At 50.2% G+C, this 17,588-nt stretch overlaps 2 protein-coding genes across 5 annotated transcripts; one reads left to right on the top strand and one right to left on the bottom strand.

Moving 5' to 3' along the window:
* The first annotated feature begins 622 nt into the window (after window positions 1–622).
* Window positions 623–4,231, top strand: LOC125551881 (putative pre-mRNA-splicing factor ATP-dependent RNA helicase DEAH3). 3 transcript variants are annotated; one of them, XM_048715264.2, is made up of 7 exons: window positions 629–1,024; window positions 1,263–1,450; window positions 1,598–2,682; window positions 3,037–3,162; window positions 3,249–3,487; window positions 3,574–3,692; window positions 3,781–4,231. In XM_048715264.2, the coding sequence occupies exons 1-7, from the start codon at window positions 737–739 to the stop codon at window positions 3,899–3,901; spliced, it is 2,166 nt and encodes a 721-aa protein (XP_048571221.1). In that variant the 5' UTR covers window positions 629–736; the 3' UTR covers window positions 3,902–4,231. The 3 variants fall into 3 exon arrangements, with proteins under 3 accessions (XP_087374636.1, XP_048571221.1, XP_048571222.1); XM_048715265.2 differs by lacking the exon at window positions 629–1,024 and having other exon boundaries at window positions 1,287–1,450; window positions 1,550–2,682; XM_087518510.1 differs by lacking the exons at window positions 3,249–3,487; window positions 3,574–3,692; window positions 3,781–4,231 and having other exon boundaries at window positions 623–1,024; window positions 2,926–3,160.
* A 2,472-nt stretch (window positions 4,232–6,703) lies between these two features.
* On the bottom strand, window positions 6,704–17,067 carry LOC125551882 (protein REDUCED WALL ACETYLATION 4-like). 2 transcript variants are annotated; one of them, XM_048715267.2, is made up of 15 exons: window positions 16,862–17,067; window positions 15,763–15,854; window positions 15,371–15,508; window positions 15,219–15,275; window positions 15,067–15,139; window positions 14,585–14,743; window positions 8,639–8,788; window positions 8,308–8,563; window positions 8,100–8,215; window positions 7,879–7,965; window positions 7,711–7,799; window positions 7,563–7,625; window positions 7,401–7,457; window positions 7,191–7,287; window positions 6,704–7,109 (listed from the first exon to the last, which is right to left on the bottom strand). In XM_048715267.2, exons 1-15 carry the CDS (start codon window positions 16,928–16,930, stop codon window positions 6,954–6,956), a joined length of 1,659 nt encoding a protein of 552 aa, XP_048571224.2. In that variant the 5' UTR covers window positions 16,931–17,067; the 3' UTR covers window positions 6,704–6,953. The 2 variants fall into 2 exon arrangements, with proteins under 2 accessions (XP_048571224.2, XP_048571225.2); XM_048715268.2 differs by having other exon boundaries at window positions 15,371–15,505.
* Window positions 17,068–17,588: the final 521 nt, after the last annotated feature.

Below are 17,588 nucleotides of genomic sequence, written 5' to 3'. Positions count from 1 at the left end.
AACTCTATGAATTTGCAATAAAACTCCCTTTACCCTCGCAAAAAAAAAAGATGCACCAAAGTTGCAATTGAATGAGATAGCATGAATGCTCTTGAGGCTGCTTCTGACCCTGATGCGTATATGGGAAGTGATGCTGCAATTATAACTGAAGCTACAATATTGGCTATGGAGTTTTCTTCTGTTTATTTTGTTCGATGCTGTAGGGAAGCCAATCTAGCTGCTGATTGTTTGGCAAAACACTGCTTTAGCACTAGAAATTCAGAGTTTTGGGACTCTTTTTCACCTGACTTTATTCTTCCAAATATTGTAAACGATATGTCTATCATTTGAGGAATAAAGTTACTGATAAAAAACACGGTAATCGAGCCGTGGACCGAGCTTGAGTGAGTGGCTCTGGCGAAACATAGTCGAGACTCATTCGCAGAAAAGGAAAAAAAAACATTCGCAAAAAAAAACGTAATCGAGCCTGAGACCAAGTTTTACACGTTCACGAAAACCGAACGCGATAGGGGCTGCAAGTGCAGGGTCACATAGGGCGCCTTCCAGGCTGGTAAACGCAAACCACGGAAACCCGCTACCACGCGAGCGGAGTCCCATCTCGCAGCCTCACGCCGACCTAATAGTCGCGCAATTCACAAATATAAATCCGGCGACTCTTCCAGAAACGGGAGCTAGGGTTTCGCCTCTCTCCCGCCTATTCCTCCTCCGCGCACCAGCGACCTCTCTCGCCGCCGCCATGGGGACGGAGCGGAAGCGCAAGGTGAGCCTCTTCGACGTGGTTGACGAGACCTCCGTATCCGCTAAGCTCGGCCGCGCCGGCATCAATGGTGCCGCCGCCGCCGCCGCGGCCAATCCGTCCATCAACCGGTGGAACGGCCGGCCCTACTCGGCGCGGTACCTAGAGATCCTCGAGAAGCGCCGCACGCTCCCCGTCTGGCAGCAGAAGGACGAGTTCCTCCGCGTCCTCCGCGACAACCAGACCCTCATCCTTGTCGGAGAAACCGGAAGTGGCAAGACCACTCAGGTACTATATCTGCACCTATATCCGATACGTCTCCATGTATGTGTTGCTTAGGTTACTGGTTTGTGCCCTCAATTTTCGGATTGAAAAGTTAGGAGGTGTTCTAGAGGCTAGATGCCTGGTGCTATGGTGAATTTGTTAGGTTAATGCTTGTGTGGGCTTGCATAATTACGGTCATTATGAGGTGTCTGTCCTTATTGATTGGTTTGTTCCGATGATTGATTTGTTCTGTGTGGAACAGATCCCCCAATTTGTGCTCGAGGCTGAAGGTTTGAGCAACCGCTCTATGGTTGCCTGCACCCAGCCGCGGAGGGTTGCTGCAATGTCGGTCTCTCGGCGTGTCGCGGAGGAGATGGATGTCACAATCGGGGAGGAAGTTGGTTACAGTATCCGATTTGAAGATTGCAGCAGTCACAAAACTGTTCTCAAGTAAGATTGTTGGTTCTTGTATTTCGTGGAAGAACAGTATCAGTTGCACCACCCTTTTGGCTGATTGATATGAAGTGTATGTTTCTTTTGTTTTTTTAGGTATTCTGATCTAATCATGTTGTGTTGAACACTATTGCTTCCTATCAGATATTTGACAGATGGTATGCTTCTGAGAGAAGCAATGGCAGACCCACTTTTAGAGAGGTACAAGGTGATTGTTCTTGACGAGGCTCATGAGCGCACGTTGGCAACGGATGTTCTGTTTGGGCTTCTGAAGGAAGTTCTAAAGAACAGGCCTGACTTGAAGCTTGTTGTTATGAGTGCTACTCTTGAGGCAGAGAAGTTTCAGGGTTATTTCAGTGGTGCACCATTGATGAAGGTTCCTGGTAGACTTCATCCCGTTGAGATCTTCTATACACAGGAACCAGAAAGGGACTATCTAGAAGCTGCTATCAGGACAGTTGTGCAGATACATATGTGTGAACCTGCTGGTGATATCCTTGTATTCCTTACTGGAGAAGAGGAGATTGAGGATGCGTGTCGGAAAATAAACAAGGAAGTTAATAACATGGGTGATCAGGTTGGCCCAGTTAAAGTGGTGCCATTGTACTCTACTCTCCCCCCTGCAATGCAGCAGAAGATTTTTGACCCTGCTCCACCTCCATTGAAAGAGGGAGGTCCTGCTGGAAGGAAAATTGTTGTGTCCACAAACATTGCTGAGACATCCCTAACCATTGATGGTATAGTGTATGTTATAGATCCAGGGTTTTCCAAACAGAAGGTTTACAATCCAAGGATAAGGGTGGAATCCCTTTTGGTGTCTCCAATTTCCAAGGCAAGTGCGCATCAGCGAGCTGGTCGTGCTGGAAGAACACAGCCTGGGAAGTGCTTCAGGTTGTACACAGAGAAGAGTTTTAATGGTGATTTACAGCCACAGACCTACCCAGAAATTCTTCGATCAAACTTGGCAAATACAGTTCTTACTCTGAAGAAGCTTGGAATTGATGATTTAGTGCATTTTGACTTCATGGATCCTCCTGCGCCCGAAACTCTAATGAGGGCCTTGGAAGTTCTGAACTACTTGGGGGCACTCGACGATGAAGGCAACCTAACATCTTTAGGTGAAATGATGAGTGAGTTCCCCTTAGACCCACAGATGTCAAAGATGCTTGTCATCAGTCCAAGGTACAACTGTTCAAATGAGATCCTCTCAATATCTGCCATGCTATCAGGTATGTCAACTAACAATTCCTCTCCATTTGCATTTCTGTAACTACATTATCATGTTGTTATGCACATGCACTGTTTTGCTTGCACCTGTGTGTGCAAGCAAGTTGCCATGGTTCTAGCATGCAGACTAGTGCATGTTTTCTATTTTCTCTTGTTTGTATATATTGTGTATTGTCATCAGCAACTGTCATGCACCTGGCTTCTAGCTATTGATCAAAATGATCATACAGTTTAGGCTGATGCAGATAGTTGCTGTATGTTGAGTTATTCTGACAAAGCAAATGGTATCGTCTCGCCTCTTTGCATCTGCTGACCAACCGTGGGCTTCGTCTGTTATTACCATATCCTTTGTCTAGTACCCAATTGCTTTCTCCGGCCTAGGGAGGCACAAAAGGCTGCTGATGAGGCGAAGGCTCGATTTGGGCACATCGATGGGGATCATCTGACACTTTTGAACGTGTACCATGCATACAAGCAAAACAGTAAGCCTATAACCATTCTCATTCGATCTACACCCGGTCAGACTGCAATTTTTTGGGGGCTAACAGACTCTTCCTTCACTATGCAGATGAGGATCCTACATGGTGTTATGAGAATTTTGTCAATGCCCGGGCGATGAAGTCTGCTGATAATGTTAGACAACAACTTGTGCGCATCATGACCAGATTCAACCTCAAGATGTGCAGTACAGACTTCAACAGTCGTGAGTACTATGTCAACATCAGGAAAGCAATGCTTTCAGGGTACTTTATGCAGGTTGCTCATCTGGAGCGAACTGGGCATTACTTGACCGTTAAGGATAATCAGGTTGGTATTCTGATTTTTGTCTCTTTTATTTCCTTTATTATTATGGAGTATTGTATTGCAGCTTTTCACCCTTCTTTCCTTGCCAGGTTGTCCATCTTCATCCCTCGAATTGCATGGACCATAAGCCGGAATGGGTCATCTACAATGAATATGTTTTGACCACCAGGAATTTCATCCGCACAGTCACCGATATCCGTGGAGAGTGGTAAGTCCTCGTCTAAAGTCTGAAATGAAACTTGTCCAATTGGGTATTTGATTGACAATGTTGACCTTTCTCTGTGTTCTGTTCCCAGGCTGATCGATATAGCTCCACAGTACTATGATCTGACCAATTTCCCATCATGTGAGGCCAAGCGTGTTCTTGAGAGGCTACACAATAAGAGGGAGAGGGAAAGAGCTGCTAGTAGGAACTGAATTGATGTCATTCTTCTGGTCCCTTGGAATGTGGGCAGCGCCGCCAAAGGCTTTGGACATCACTGTTGGCCTCCACCATTGTCATGATATCTTCCATGTAGTAGTTTTCCAGTATTGTGGATGGTGAAATCACTATATACGACATATGTCAAATGTCCCTCTGCTACTGAATTACGAATTATGGAGTAGATGCTTGTTTTCCCTCTGTTTTAGAAGGTGTAGGTTATCATACATTAATTATGTGTCGGTCTCCATATTTTTGGTGTATCAAATGCTGTTGTTTACTTTGTACTTCAGCATCCTTTTGGCTAGTTTTCATGGAATTGCTGACATCGTACTGTGTTTACTTCCTTTTGAGACAACTTGTGTAACTAGTCAGGAAATTACTCCCCCCGTCCTGAATTATTTGTCTTAGATTTGTTTTAGGTTTGAATACAGAAAATATGACTTAGGGTCACGTCTTAGATTTGTTAGATACGGATACAGGAAATGTCACTACATGCTCTCAGGATACGGCCACTGTTTACATTTCCTGCCCTGTACCTGTACGTGTGCTATGCGTATTTGGCCTGAGTGGAATTAATTGACCGGTCAAACTGCGAAGTGCTTTTGCAAAATGAAAAGGTGAGAAAAAAATTTCCCGTCAGCCTTGGCCATTCTGGAGCCGCCGGCCACCTTTCTCTCCTCCCCTTCTCCCCTGGTGCTCCCACCGATGGTCGGATCTCCCCTCCGATGGTGGGGGCTCGGTGCACTCCTACGGGAGGTGCCTCGCTGGTGGTTGTGCCCGTTGTGGATGGCAGTGGTGAGGCGGCCCATGCCTGGCAGGTGTCCGGTGGTCTGAACTTCAGCTACTCCAACGACATGTATTTCGGTACAGAGGGAGTATAATTGAATTTCGTTATCTGAATTTTTAATTGTTGAAGACTTGTCGAGTTCTTTTGCCAAGACTTGATTAATAAACCTATAAAATCCCTTGAATTGGATCTGACTAAATCTAGGCATTGTGAACATTTTTTTCGCTTCCATTCTTAAAGCATTTAATCTTAAGTTTCCTACTTATCAAAGAAAAATTCCATCACCAGCTCACTCTTCATTAATACCTATCTTAACTTTCCTTCTTATCAAAGAAAAATTCCATTATCAGCTCACTCTCCATTATCAAAGAAACATTCCATTCTGTTTACTGAATCACATGAAATTCTAGCGAATTCCACATATGTATTTCATACATATGAATTTTTTCCTTTGCCAAACTGACTGAAAATTTTATGCTATTTTCAATCTAATCATGGATATTATGCTTGTTATACCTCTATTCTTTTTTCTATTGGCCTTTGTTTGACAAGTTATAAGTTTTTGATGAAATTTTTAGTACTTCGTATGCCAAACTGAATGATGTGTTCATTCCAAAAAGAAAATAGAAGTGTGTAAAAGTCGAGAAGTTTTATTTTTGTGAACCTTTGATTCTCAAATTTAAATTCTTCTATATTGAATGGGTAGCTACAACAAAAAAAATTTGGTTCATTGCCCTGCTGCGTGTACAACGCGTGTGTGGCGTTGGCAAAGTTCTTAATCAATTTGAGCACCTTGGCGGCTCAGCTCCGCCGTCAAGGCGACGTGCTCCACGGCGACATGGAGACATCAACGCCATCGTCAGCTTAAGCAAGTCGCGCAAAGAATCGACATAGTTGCCGTTGGTACTTGGCGAAGTGGCCCAGGGCCACACCAGGCTGACTTCATACACGGAGGGCTACAGTTGCGCTGGTGACCGGAGAAGCTCGACTCTCTTCGTCTTTATTTCTGTTTTTAATAATTTTAGTTTAGAACTATGTCTGTCAGTTGAATTGTGATGCTCTTTTGATCTATGTTTGGATTATGTGGCTTTCTTTGTACGGTTATGTCCATTTCTATGTCCGTTTGCTCCACATTCATCATAGCCTCGTGTGTGGTGCCATCGAACATGGGAGGCATTCCACCGAACAGTGACTGCGCACCTACAGATGAGGGCTCGTGGATGGAAACCACGAGCAGACGGTCGAGGATAGCTGGAGGAGGTGACTGAGTGCTACATGACTGTTGTGTGTCAGGCTGACTAGATGGTCGACGTGATAGTAGGGCGGCTTGTATTGGGAGGGGGCTTTGTGAATTTGTGATTGTTCGGGCGGCACCGACACCTTTGTAGGACAAGCTTCGACTGCCAGTGCCTTCATCTCCCTCGCCTTCACGGTCTGGCCTTGCCACTCCGCGGACACGGCCACGCACATGACCATCTCCGGCTTGAAGGAACCATGAACCCCCCGAACGAATCCCGTCGATCCATCACGTCGGCGACAAAACAAGCAATGAAAGACCGGGTGGGGCGCCTGCTATCGGGACAGAGAGGGCAGGCTTTCACACAGGAATAGTGGAGCAGAATGTCCAAATTTGCGCACTCCGCCATGGTTTTGGGTAGGCTAGGGTTTCAGTTAACACAGGAATACTGGAGCAGAGTATCCAAATGTGCACACTCCGCCATGGTTTTGGGTGGGCCAGGGTGTCAAGCCCGAACTCCCATAGGCCTCCCCTGATTTGTTGTCAGTTTGTAGGATTTTAAACGTCTGGTGGACGGAATTGGTAAGCTATGTTGGATGGCTAAAAGTGTCAGGACCGTTCGATCCAGACATTTTCGAGCAATTTGATGATCCACGTTGGAGTTGCCCAAGTGCTCGCTCTGGTATGCATTTCAACAGCTATACTAGTACTTTTTTTTGGCGATAAATTCTTGTATTACTCAACCACAAGAATTATAATCACGACCGACAATGTCAAGGACGTGTGTGTACATATGTGTACGTATGTGTACCCTTATCATATTCCCACTTGGGGCACATTGTACATTTTACACTCTTCAAGACTAAACTTTGCACGCCGACTCAAGTCCAAGGTGAAAGAGAGGCAGTTTATGCGATGTGCATCATGCTTCGCCTGTTGACATTTATCTCACCGACAATCAAACTAGCTTTGTTGACACCGTAGACTATAACTAGAACTAACAAACTAATGGCTAGATTTGCTAGTATCCTGCTATGCCAACTAAGGCAAATGATACAGAGTAGAGTGCAACTGAAATGGCAATCCCTGTGACAAAATTGTATGAGAGGCGCTTGTTATCACGAGGTACAAATGCTATCTTCAAAGCATTAGTCAGTTCGAAGAGCCTATGGGAAACCTGCAGAAACACATGCTGGCATAAGCAAGTCGCTTTACGGACTAAATTCTTCAATGTCATACATGGGGAAAGTGCACATACCGCAACATATAGCGCAGTAGTGAGCATGAAGTTAAGTAGTGGGTAATCTGGGATTATTGTCAATAGCCACTTGGGTTGCCCATTGGGCACCTTTGATCTTCAAGAGTCATCAAAGCAAACAAAATAAGTTTCATTCATTTAAAATCTGAAGGCAATTATCCAGTGGCACAAATGGCAGAACCTATAAAGTACCGAAACTGCATATGGTACCTGAGCCAGATATGGAACTGAGATATATATGTTTCTAGTGTAATCTTTCCAAGCCAGCTAGAACAAACAAATCAACAAGCATGTGTTAGTCGCATATTCATAGATCATTAGCATTACATTTAGTCATAACGATATAACTTGCTCTGTTAACACAAAACTTACGCAAATAGCGTTAGAGAGCATGCCCGGAATTCTTGAGTGAAGTTGCGCAGGCAGATGTAAACACTTTTGAATGCAACACACATGGATCAATCAGATTTAACAGTATACAGATGGATTTATACTCGACACAAACAGGAAAGATACATACGTTATGGGAATCCAGGATGTGTAGGGATGGTATTTATTGTAGGTAATCTTGTCCAGCTTATAGATGTACTCATACCACAAATACCCAGCCTGTGTTCACCAGAAAGCCAGCAGATCGTATCAAAATATATCTATGACAGACAATTTGCTGTAGATGTTTGATAATTACCGTTAAAGAAACTGTAACTATAGAGGCCTTAATATAGAGTTTCGTTCTTGTTTCAGCTTCTTCAAGCTTTTCCATCCACTTCTCAACCTATGACATGGAGATGTCAAACACATTTCACCCGCTCTTTTGATAATTTTGATGAAATTGAAACTATCTTTGGATTTAAAAAAACATATCAGTTATGCCAGCATACTGCATAAAACAAGTTGTACGGAACATACCGTTGGATGGTAATAGGCATATATCATCCCCACAATCCATATGTAGCGATCCAGTCCAGATCGGAAGTGCCACTCATGCAACCTGGGGAGATCTGGTTTAGAAGGATCATCATAACCTGCACACAAGACGAATAACATTGTTAAGTTTCATTGAAGAAAAAAAATGCAGACTAGCAAACTCACTAACTGTTACCGAAGGAAAACTGACCTAGAAGAAAAGTGAATGGGCTCCAGACTATCTCAAAGACACCTGGGATTTCCCATACCAAGATAACTACCAAGAAGCACCCAACAAATTTTATAGCAATCACTGATGTAATCTCATTATACTTGTTTAGAATTCCAAGAGCACCATACACCATGAGGGTGAAAAGAGTGTGCATAGGGCAAATATAATATAGTGTGTAATCATTATTTAGGACAATGCAACAGAATGCCACAAAGAAATTGAGGCGCCACATCATCTGTTGAAGGTGCAGCCATGTTAGTAAATTTCTGCGGATGAAAAGAAAGAACAATTGGACTAATTAAGAATGGACCTGAGCAAATCGTCCCAGACTGAAATCCTTCCGCACATAATAATAGGAGAAGTTACCAAATCCAGTCATCCAGACATATGCAGCAATGAACACACGAATTGCATTGTAGATCTCTTTAGCATTGAAGTAGTGGTACATCAAGAATAGCACCTGGAAACAAACAAAGCAATGCTGAGAAGTGGTGCTCTGCTAGCAGAGAGATCAAAACCTTTGAGGTTGCAAATGGATGCCCTTGGTAAATCAGCTTATTTACAACTAACATGTTACAAATGAAGGTGAAGGAGGTAAGCAAGTAAGCACTGCAGGATGACAGTTTCATTCTTGTTATGACCGGTTTGGTCTATACCAGGAAGAGGCCCACCGGGCATTAGTATTAGGGGCTTGGCCCACAAGTTATCTTAGGCACGTTATCTTAGGCTAAAGTTATAAATACTAGTTGTAAGACACCGTTTGAGATTAAGCAATAAAGATATCATAATCTTCTGTTGCCCGGCTCCCCAAGGAGCCGGAACCCTAGCCGCCGCCGCACCCAACCCTAGCCGCGACGGCGCCCGCTCGCCGGCGTGCCCGCTCCTCCTTGTCCATATAACCTACGCCGAAGGCCTGGTAGGAACCCTAGTCCTACCAATTTGGTATCCAGAGACACCAGACCGATCATGTCGCTTCCTCCATCACCGCCGCCGCTGCCAAACACCACCGCCCCACCTACGCTGCCGCCAGCCCCTTCCGCACCGATGCCGGCGATCACGTCCGGGACCGCCACCCCGCCAGCGCCGACCACCACCGCGGCGGAGCCGCCCCCCATCCTCTCGCCCGAGGAGGTGTCGGGCACCCTTCGGGAGCTCGTCCAGGCGGTCCAGGGCATCAGCCTCTATCTCGCCGGGAACCAGCCCCCGCCGCCTACGGGCCGCCGCCGCTCCAGTGGCCCGCCCCGGCCTTCCAGTCGCCCTACGGAGGGGCGCCCCCGCCGCCGCTGCTGCAGCACTACCCGTCCGCGGGGACCCCTTGGCCAGCATGGCCGGCCACCACCGCACCGCTGGGGGGCCCTTCCCAGCAGTTTCTACAGGCGCCCCCGCCGGCCACCTCGACGCTGGCTGCGGCGCCGCAGCACCACCAGGCGCCGCCACCGCCGACAGCACCACCACCCGCGCCCAGGCCCACTGGTCAGCCCCTGCACTAGGTGCAGTTTCCGCCATCGCCATCGCCAATTCCCGCGTGGGTGGCCGGCTCGTCGCCGGGCCCGGTGTATACCACGGCGCCGGAACACCCGACGCCCTCCCTTCGGTTTGACCGTCCCTCCGGCTCGGCGAACTACGGCCCGGAGATCCCCAACCCGGCACACGCGCTGCCGCCGACTGCAGCAGCCCCCGGGCACGGCGGTCCGACACCCCCTCAATTCGCCAAACTGGACTTCGCCACTTACGAGGGCACGGAGGACCCTCTCAACTGGCTCAATCAGTGCGAGCAGTTCTTTCGCGAGCAGCGGACGCTCGCTTCGGACCGTACCTGGCTCGCGTCCTATCATCTCCGAGGCGCGGCGCAGACCTGGTACTACGCCCTCGAGCAGGACGAGGGCAGCATGCCACCATGGGAATGCTTCCGGGAGCTCTGTCTCCTCCGGTTCGGGCCTCCTATCCGCGGGAGCCGACTGGTGGCCCTCGGCCACTTACCTTTCACATCCACGGTGCAGGACTACGCCGACCGCTTCCAGGCCCTGGCGTGCCACGCGCCGAACGTCTCCGGGATTCAGCGCGCCGAGTTATTTGTGGGCGGTCTGCCGGACCATATTCGCGTGGACGTCGAGCTCCGGGATCCCCCCGACCTCCAGACGGCCATGTACTACGCCCGGGCTTTCGAGCAGCGGGCCCAGGCACTGCAGCAACCGTCCGGACGGGGCGGCCGCCAGCCCAGTCGACCAGCGCCGACTCCTCCAGCACCGGGCCGGCCTCCTCCAGCCGCAACGGCCGCACCCCCGGCCACCACACGGACCTTCCGTCGGTTGTCACCGGCCGAGCAGCATGAGCGTCGCCGTCAGGGCCTCTGCTTCAACTGCGATGAGCCCTACACGCCGACCCATGTCTGCCCCCGCCTATTTTACTTGGAGACGGTCGACTACACCGAGGCGGACGACTCGACCGACGCGCCACCACCACCTGAGGCGGCCGCGGACACGCCCACGGATTCCACGGCGACGGCGTGCGTCGTCTCCCTCCACGCCCTCGCCGGCATCCGTGGCGAGCGGACCATGCTGCTGCCGGTGACGATCCATGGCGAGCGGCTGGTGGCCCTGCTGGATACTAGCTCCACCCATAACTTCCTGCCCGAGGCGACCATGCGTCGGCTAGCCCTTCCGACGACGGGCGGGGAGCGCCTGCGGATCACGGTGGCGAACGGCGATCGCCTCCGGTGTCATGGGCTCGCCTGCGGATCACGGTGGCGAACGGCGATCGCCTCCGATGTCATGGGCTCGCCCGCGACGTTCCCATCTCCATCGGTGGCGAACACTTCTCCATTACCTGTGCAGGGGTCGACCTCGGCTGCTTTGACTTCATCCTCGGGGTGGATTTTCTTCGGACCCTCGGTCCCATCCTGTGGGACTTCGACGCGCTCACGATGACGTTCTGGCGGCTGGGCCGCCGCATCCGGTGGGACGGCCTTGGAGGCGCTGCACCGGCCGTGCCACACCTCCAGCTGGTCGCCGCGTCCTCGGAGGCCGAGCAACCCCTGCTGGATTCCCTTCTGCAGCAGCACAGCAACCTCTTCGACGAGCCACGGGGTCTTCCGCCCGCCCGGGTGTACGGCCATCATATTCACCTCATGCCGGGCACCACTCCTGTGGCGGTTCGGCCCTACCGCTACCCTCAGTTGCAAAAGGATGAGTGGAGCGACAGTGTGCCCTTATGCTCGCCGTGGGCATCATTCGGATCTCCACGTCACCCTTCACCGCACCGGTGCTTCTCGTCCGCAAGTCGGACAGCACGTGGCGTTTCTGCATCGACTACCGCGCCCTGAACGCGCTCACGCTCAAGGACAAGTTCCCTATACCGGTGGTCGACAAGCTCTTGGATGAGCTCCATGGGGCGCGCTTCTTCACCAACCTCGATCTCCGGTCGGGCTATCATCAGGTGCGTATGCATCCAGACGACATCGCCAAGACGGCGTTTTGCACCCACCATGGCCACTTCGAGTTCTTGGTGATGCCCTTTGGCCTCGCCAACGCCCTAGCGACTTTCCAGGCCCTGATGAACGACGTCCTCCGACCCTACTTACGGCGGTTTGTGCTTGTTTTCTTTGATGACATTCTTATCTACAGCGCCACCTGGGTCGAGCACCTCCAGCACGTCACCATCGTCTTCAACGAGCTTCGGGCGCACCACCTCCACCTTAAGCGCTCGAAGTGCTCGTTCGGGACACCTACCGTCGCCTACCTCGGCCATGTCATCTCGGCCGACGGGGTGGCTATGGACGCCGACAAGGTGGCGGCCGTCTCCGCATGGCCGACGCCTCACTCGCCGCGGGCTCTCCGTGGGTTCCTCGGCCTCGCCGGCTACTACCGGAAATTTATCCGGGAGTTCGGGCTCATCGCGGCGCCCCTCACGCGGTTGCTTCGCCGCGACGCTTTCGCCTGGGACGACGAGGCGACGACGGCGTTCGAGGCCCTCAAGGGGGCCCTCACGACCGGCCCCGTCCTCCAGATGCCCGACTTCGACCGCCCGTTCGTGGTGGACTGTGACGCCTCGGGCGCCGATTTCGGTGCCGTGCTTCATCAGGGCGATGGGCCCCTCACCTTCTTCAGCCGGCCTTTCGCTCCGCGCCATCTTAAGCTGGCGGCATACGAGCGGGAGCTCATTGGCCTTGTACAAGCCGTTCGTCATTGGCGGCCGTAGTTGTGGGGACGGTCCTTCCGCATTCGCACGGACCACTACAGCCTGAAGTTCTTGCTGGACCAACGGCTGTCGACCGTGCCACAGCACCAGTGGATCAGCAAGCTCTTCGGCTTCGACTTCTCCGTCGAGTATCGGCCAGGCCGCCTTAACACCGTGGCCGACGCGTTGTCCCGTCGCGACTCCGACCTCGCTCCCTCCGCCGGGGCGGTCCTGCGCATCCGCTCCGGGCCGACGTTCGGTCTCTTCGCCGACATTCGCCGCGCAACTGCGACGGCCGACGACGCCGTCCTTCTTCAGCAGCAGCTCACGGCCGGCGACTTGGAGGAGCCTTGGCGCTTCTCTGACGGACTGCTTCTCCATGGGCGCCGGATCTTTATTCCGGCGCATGATGATCTCCGTCACCAGGTGTTACAGCTCGCCCACTCGGCGGGTCATGAGGGTGTGCAGAAAACCCTCCATCGTCTTCGCGCCGACTTCTACATCCCTGGCGATCGCGCCCTGGTCCGCGACTGGGTTCGGTCTTGTCAGACATGCCAGCGCAACAAGACGGAGACCCTGAGACCGGCTGGGTTACTTCAGCCCTTGGAGGTGCCGTCTCAGGTCTGGGCGGATATATCCATGGACTTCATCGAGGGCCTTCCCAAGGTGGGCGGCAAGTCGGTCATCCTCACGGTGGTCGACCGTTTTCCAAGTACGCCCACTTCATCGCGCTCGGCCATCCGTACACGGCGGCGTCCGTGGCCCGGGCCTTCTTCGACGGCATTGTCCGCCTACACAGGTTCCCTGCTTCGATCGTCGGTGATCGGGACCCAGTGTTCACGGGCCATGTCTGGCGCGACCTCTTCAGGATGGCGGGTGTCCAGCTCCGCCTGAGTACGGCGTTCCATCCTCAGACGGACGGTCAGTCCGAGGTGGTTAACAAGGTCATTGCCATGTATTTGCGTTGTGTGACAGGTGATCGGCCTCGCACTTGGGTGGACCGGCTCTCTTGGGCGGAGTACTGCTACAACACCTCCTATCACTCCGCCCTGCGCGCTACGCCGATTGAGGTGGTCTATGGTCGACCACCCCCGCCTATACAACCGGTGGACCCGGAGACGGCTCGGACGGAGGTTGCGGGTGAACTTATCCGCACCCGTGACGAGATGCTTGTTGAGGTCCGTCAGCGTCTCCTTCAGGCCCAACAGCTGGCCAAGCACTACTAGGACGATCATCATCGCGAAGCGGAGTTCGCGGTGGGTGACTGGGTGTGGCTGCGTCTTCTCCACCGCTCTACGCAGTCACTTGACCCGCGCGCGAAGCGCAAGCTCGGCCCTCGCTACGCCGGGCCCTTCCCTATCTTGGAGCGCATTGGGAAGGTGGCCTATCGTCTTCAGCTTCCAGCCCGCGCTCGCATCCACGACGTCTTCCATGTGGGGCTGCTCAAGCCTTTCCATGGCGAGCCACCGGCGGCTCCTCCGGCGCTTCCTCCAACCGCCGATGGTCGCATTCTTCCAGAGCCCGCAAAGGTGTTGCAGGCACAGCTCCGTCGTGGCGTGTGGTTCGTCCTCGTTTAGTGGGCGGGCCTTCCGGAGGAGGAGGCTACTTGGGAGCAGCGTGAGGAATTCCGCCAACACTATCCGGACTTTTAGCTCGAGGACGAGTTGTTTGCGCAGGCGGGGAGAGATGTTATGACCGGTTTGGTCTATACCAGGAAGAGGCCCACTGGGCATTAGTATTAGGGGCTTGGCCCACAAGTTATCTTAGGCTAAAGTTATAAATACTAGTTGTAAGACACCGTTTGAGATTAAGCAATAAAGATATCATAATCTTCTGTTGCCCGGCTCCCCAAGGAGCCGGAACCCTAGCCGCCGCCGCACCCAACCCTAGCCGCGACGGCGCCCGCTCGCCGGCGCGCCCGCTCCAGCCCTCGTCCCCCTCCTCCTTGTCCATATAACCTACGCCGAAGGCCTGGTAGGAACCCTAGTCCTACCAAATGCATTAATATTCATGCATGATTGGCGGGTAGTAGAATAAAAGCCAGACAAAATGCTATAAGGAAGATGAACTATGAAAATACCTGCATCCAACCCTTCCATTCCTCCGTCTGATGCCTATTCAAATATAGTACAGATTTTCCAGTGAATGTGGACTTATCTTGGTGGACCTTGAAGGAAGTAATAGCTGCTACGATGATAAGAAGAAAATAGAGGAAAAGGAAGAGATCTCGGCTGTAATTCTGTAGATACACACAAAAAAAAGTTATCCAATTGAAAATAGCATATTGCGCACACACCTTCTATGCAGCTTCTAGTATTTTGCATTAATTTGAATAAGGCAGAAAAGCTGACATGTTCTAAGAATCTGATTTTGACCAGTATGTTACATAGGGACATCAAAATTTAGCATAAGATTCTACAGAAAAACAACATACTAAAGCATCAGCAGACCTAGAATCTGAAAGCTATTTACAATAGATAATAATGCCATATAACTATACATTCAGATGGTGTTTAAATGCGGGCATACATTTCAAGTAAGTAAGTATCAGCATAATAGTACCTTTTCAGACTCTCCGAATATATTTGTGCGGTCACATATGTAAAAGTAAAGTAGATGGCCTCCAAGCTCGGATCTGATAGACCAATGGCAAGCGGTCAGCAGAATAATGCAACTGGACAAGTATCAACGAATACAGAATGCAAGTAGATTACGTTGCCCTCAGTGTCAATCGATGCTCCAGAAGAAGTGTCTCGTCCATACAAAAAAGTCTGTGGAACCAACTAAGTTAGTGCATTTGAATCTTGATATCTTAACAATCATTTATTAATTATTATGCCATCGAGAATTATAGTTCACAAGCAACCTGAGCATCTGTGATGTGAAAGAAGCATAAACTGGCTTTGCACCAGCTACTGGACCACCCTCCTCCAGTAACATTGTTTGATCCTCTCCTTTGTTTGAGCTACTATCCATGTCTGATAAATTGATGTCCGAGTGTCTACTGACAAAGAGAAGGAAGCATTACTTCGGATAAGAGTCCTCCTAGAAAGTATTGTTTCATTAAACAACATGTAATGGTGACAATACTCATTTCAAGATGGAAGAACAAAATAGATCAACCCCAGAAAAGTAAGATACATTGAGCTATGGACCTATGGTACTTTCAGCATAGGCAGAGATTTCTGTTCAGAGACAATATTCAAAGGGGAGATACAACTTAGCAGCATTCCCATGATCAAAATAGAATTTACTCACGTTTTAAGTGAAGCAGCATTCTTCCTATGAAAGAGAACCTCAGCATACACCCAGGCCGCAAGAACCCAAAGAAATCCCAGAAAAGCAGAAAGCTGGGAAAAGTACAAAGCAAGTTCTGTCAGTACCAATGATCAATGTCCCAGAAATAAATAAATTATAGTCTCTGTAATAAACAAATCAACTTCATGGGGGGATAATAGCATCACTATGCATACTTAGTTAGGGGAAGTTACAAAAAGCCTTCTAGACGCGCTGTTTAAACTTCAGCCCTTGTACTATTGCAATCCACAATACTCTGCAGTTTTGCATACTAAATAATTGGCCCGCTGAACCTCACACCGGTTACTAAACTCAAGGATCGATCATGTATAGTAAAACAAGCACATCAACATTCAATTCAATAGGCTGAATGGCCAAACCTATAAAGTGGGTTAGCACACACTCACTGAATCACTAGTATGAGCATATATTCCCCAATAATACAACAGAGAAATTCATGTGTTGGAACATCTGGTGTCTCCAGATCTACAGCCCTCATTCACCAATGTGTTGGAACAGCTAAAAAAATCCACCCCAGATTAGATACTACCATTCCAAAACACCCACCAGTAATCTGTGCATAGACCCCCACCACACACACACACACACAAAGAAACTAGCCATGGTTTTCAATCCTGAATGAGGTTAACTGGTTCCCCTCCAATCGGAATAGCACTAAATCCTAACCAACGAGCAATACTTGCACATTGACAACAATAACCAACCAAGCGCGAGCGCAACAGAACCAGCAACCATGTCACTGACCAATCTAGGAATCCCTCAAATAAGAAAAGGCACCACTGAATCCCGTTAGGAAATTTCACAACCATGCCATCTCCAGCGTTTCCTTTCAACCACCTAAAACAGAAAGCGCGCCCCGCAGTTCTGCACTTGCTTGCCCGCTCACCCGCGCCCCCCCCCCCCCCCCCCCCCTAAAATCCCCGCCGCCACCACTCCAGCCCCGCGTCAATCGCGTACAAGCTCCAGGAAGCACCCAAGGAATCCGCACGGAGCAGCAATGCCGCGCTGACGCCCGATCGAGGGGCGATTTAGGGCTCACCTGGACGGGCGTGAAGGAGGTCGAGGCCGCCATGGCGAGCCCACCCGCGGACGCGAGCGCCTCCGCCATTTTCTACAGCATCCGCCAAGCTTTGGCGCTGGGATCCAAACGCGAATCGGAGGAGGAGGGGCGAAAATTAGGTAACCGAGAGAAAATAAGCGCGGGTATGTGTGAGAGCAAAAGGGCCTCTCCGGTTTACGACGGATGACGAGTCGCGCAGACACTGCATGTGGGGCCACCAGCGATGGACAACGCGGCCCACAGTCCGTGCGATTTGCAAGTGACGGTCTACCTAAAAGAGTTAGGTTAGATTTAGCCAGTTAGGTTGGAAAGATTTATCGTCTTCTTTTTTCGGCTACTGGAAAATTAACTTCCAAGGTACTCTCTCCGTTCTAAATTACTCGTCGCAGAAATGGATGTATCTAGAACTGAAATACATCTAGATACATCCATACCTGCGACAAGTAATTTGGAACGAAGGAAGTACATAGGATAAGGCGTATAATTTTTGTCTAAAGTGATTTTTTTTCCAAGGCGAAAGAAGTTTTATTCCAAATTAAGAGAGTTACAGTCAAAAGCCAGATGGTCCTCGATACATAGCGGTGCCATGGTACACTCGATACGACTATAATTTGTTAGACGATCGGCAACTCTATTATGATCCCTAGTCAACTCCTAGGGAATAAACTCTATGTCACACATCAACACCTTAATTTCAGCAACAAGA

Source organism: Triticum urartu, chromosome 4A, assembly GCF_056163025.1.
Source record: "Triticum urartu cultivar PI428250 chromosome 4A, HENAU_Tu73, whole genome shotgun sequence".
In the NCBI taxonomy this organism is placed as follows: Eukaryota; Viridiplantae; Streptophyta; class Magnoliopsida; order Poales; family Poaceae; genus Triticum; species Triticum urartu.
This window is presented reverse-complemented; position numbering and strand designations above follow the sequence as displayed.

What these genes read in the sequence shown, in the direction of transcription:
- LOC125551881 (XM_048715264.2), top strand. Translation starts at nt 737, where the DNA reads ATGGGGACGGAGCGGAAGCGCAAGGTGAGCCTCTTCGACGTGGTTGAC. An exon ending in GAAGTGGCAAGACCACTCAG is followed by an intron (nt 1,025 to 1,262) that starts GTACTATATCTG and finishes TGTGTGGAACAG; the next exon opens with ATCCCCCAATTTGTGCTCGA. An exon ending in CCATGCATACAAGCAAAACA is followed by an intron (nt 3,163 to 3,248) that starts GTAAGCCTATAA and finishes TTCACTATGCAG; the next exon opens with ATGAGGATCCTACATGGTGT.
- LOC125551882 (XM_048715267.2), bottom strand. Translation starts at nt 16,930, where the DNA reads ATGGCGGAGGCGCTCGCGTCCGCGGGTGGGCTCGCCATGGCGGCCTCG. An exon ending in GTCTGGGACGATTTGCTCAG is followed by an intron (nt 8,564 to 8,638) that starts GTCCATTCTTAA and finishes CACCTTCAACAG; the next exon opens with ATGATGTGGCGCCTCAATTT. An exon ending in ACATCCTGGATTCCCATAAC is followed by an intron (nt 7,626 to 7,710) that starts GTATGTATCTTT and finishes TGCATTCAAAAG; the next exon opens with TGTTTACATCTGCCTGCGCA.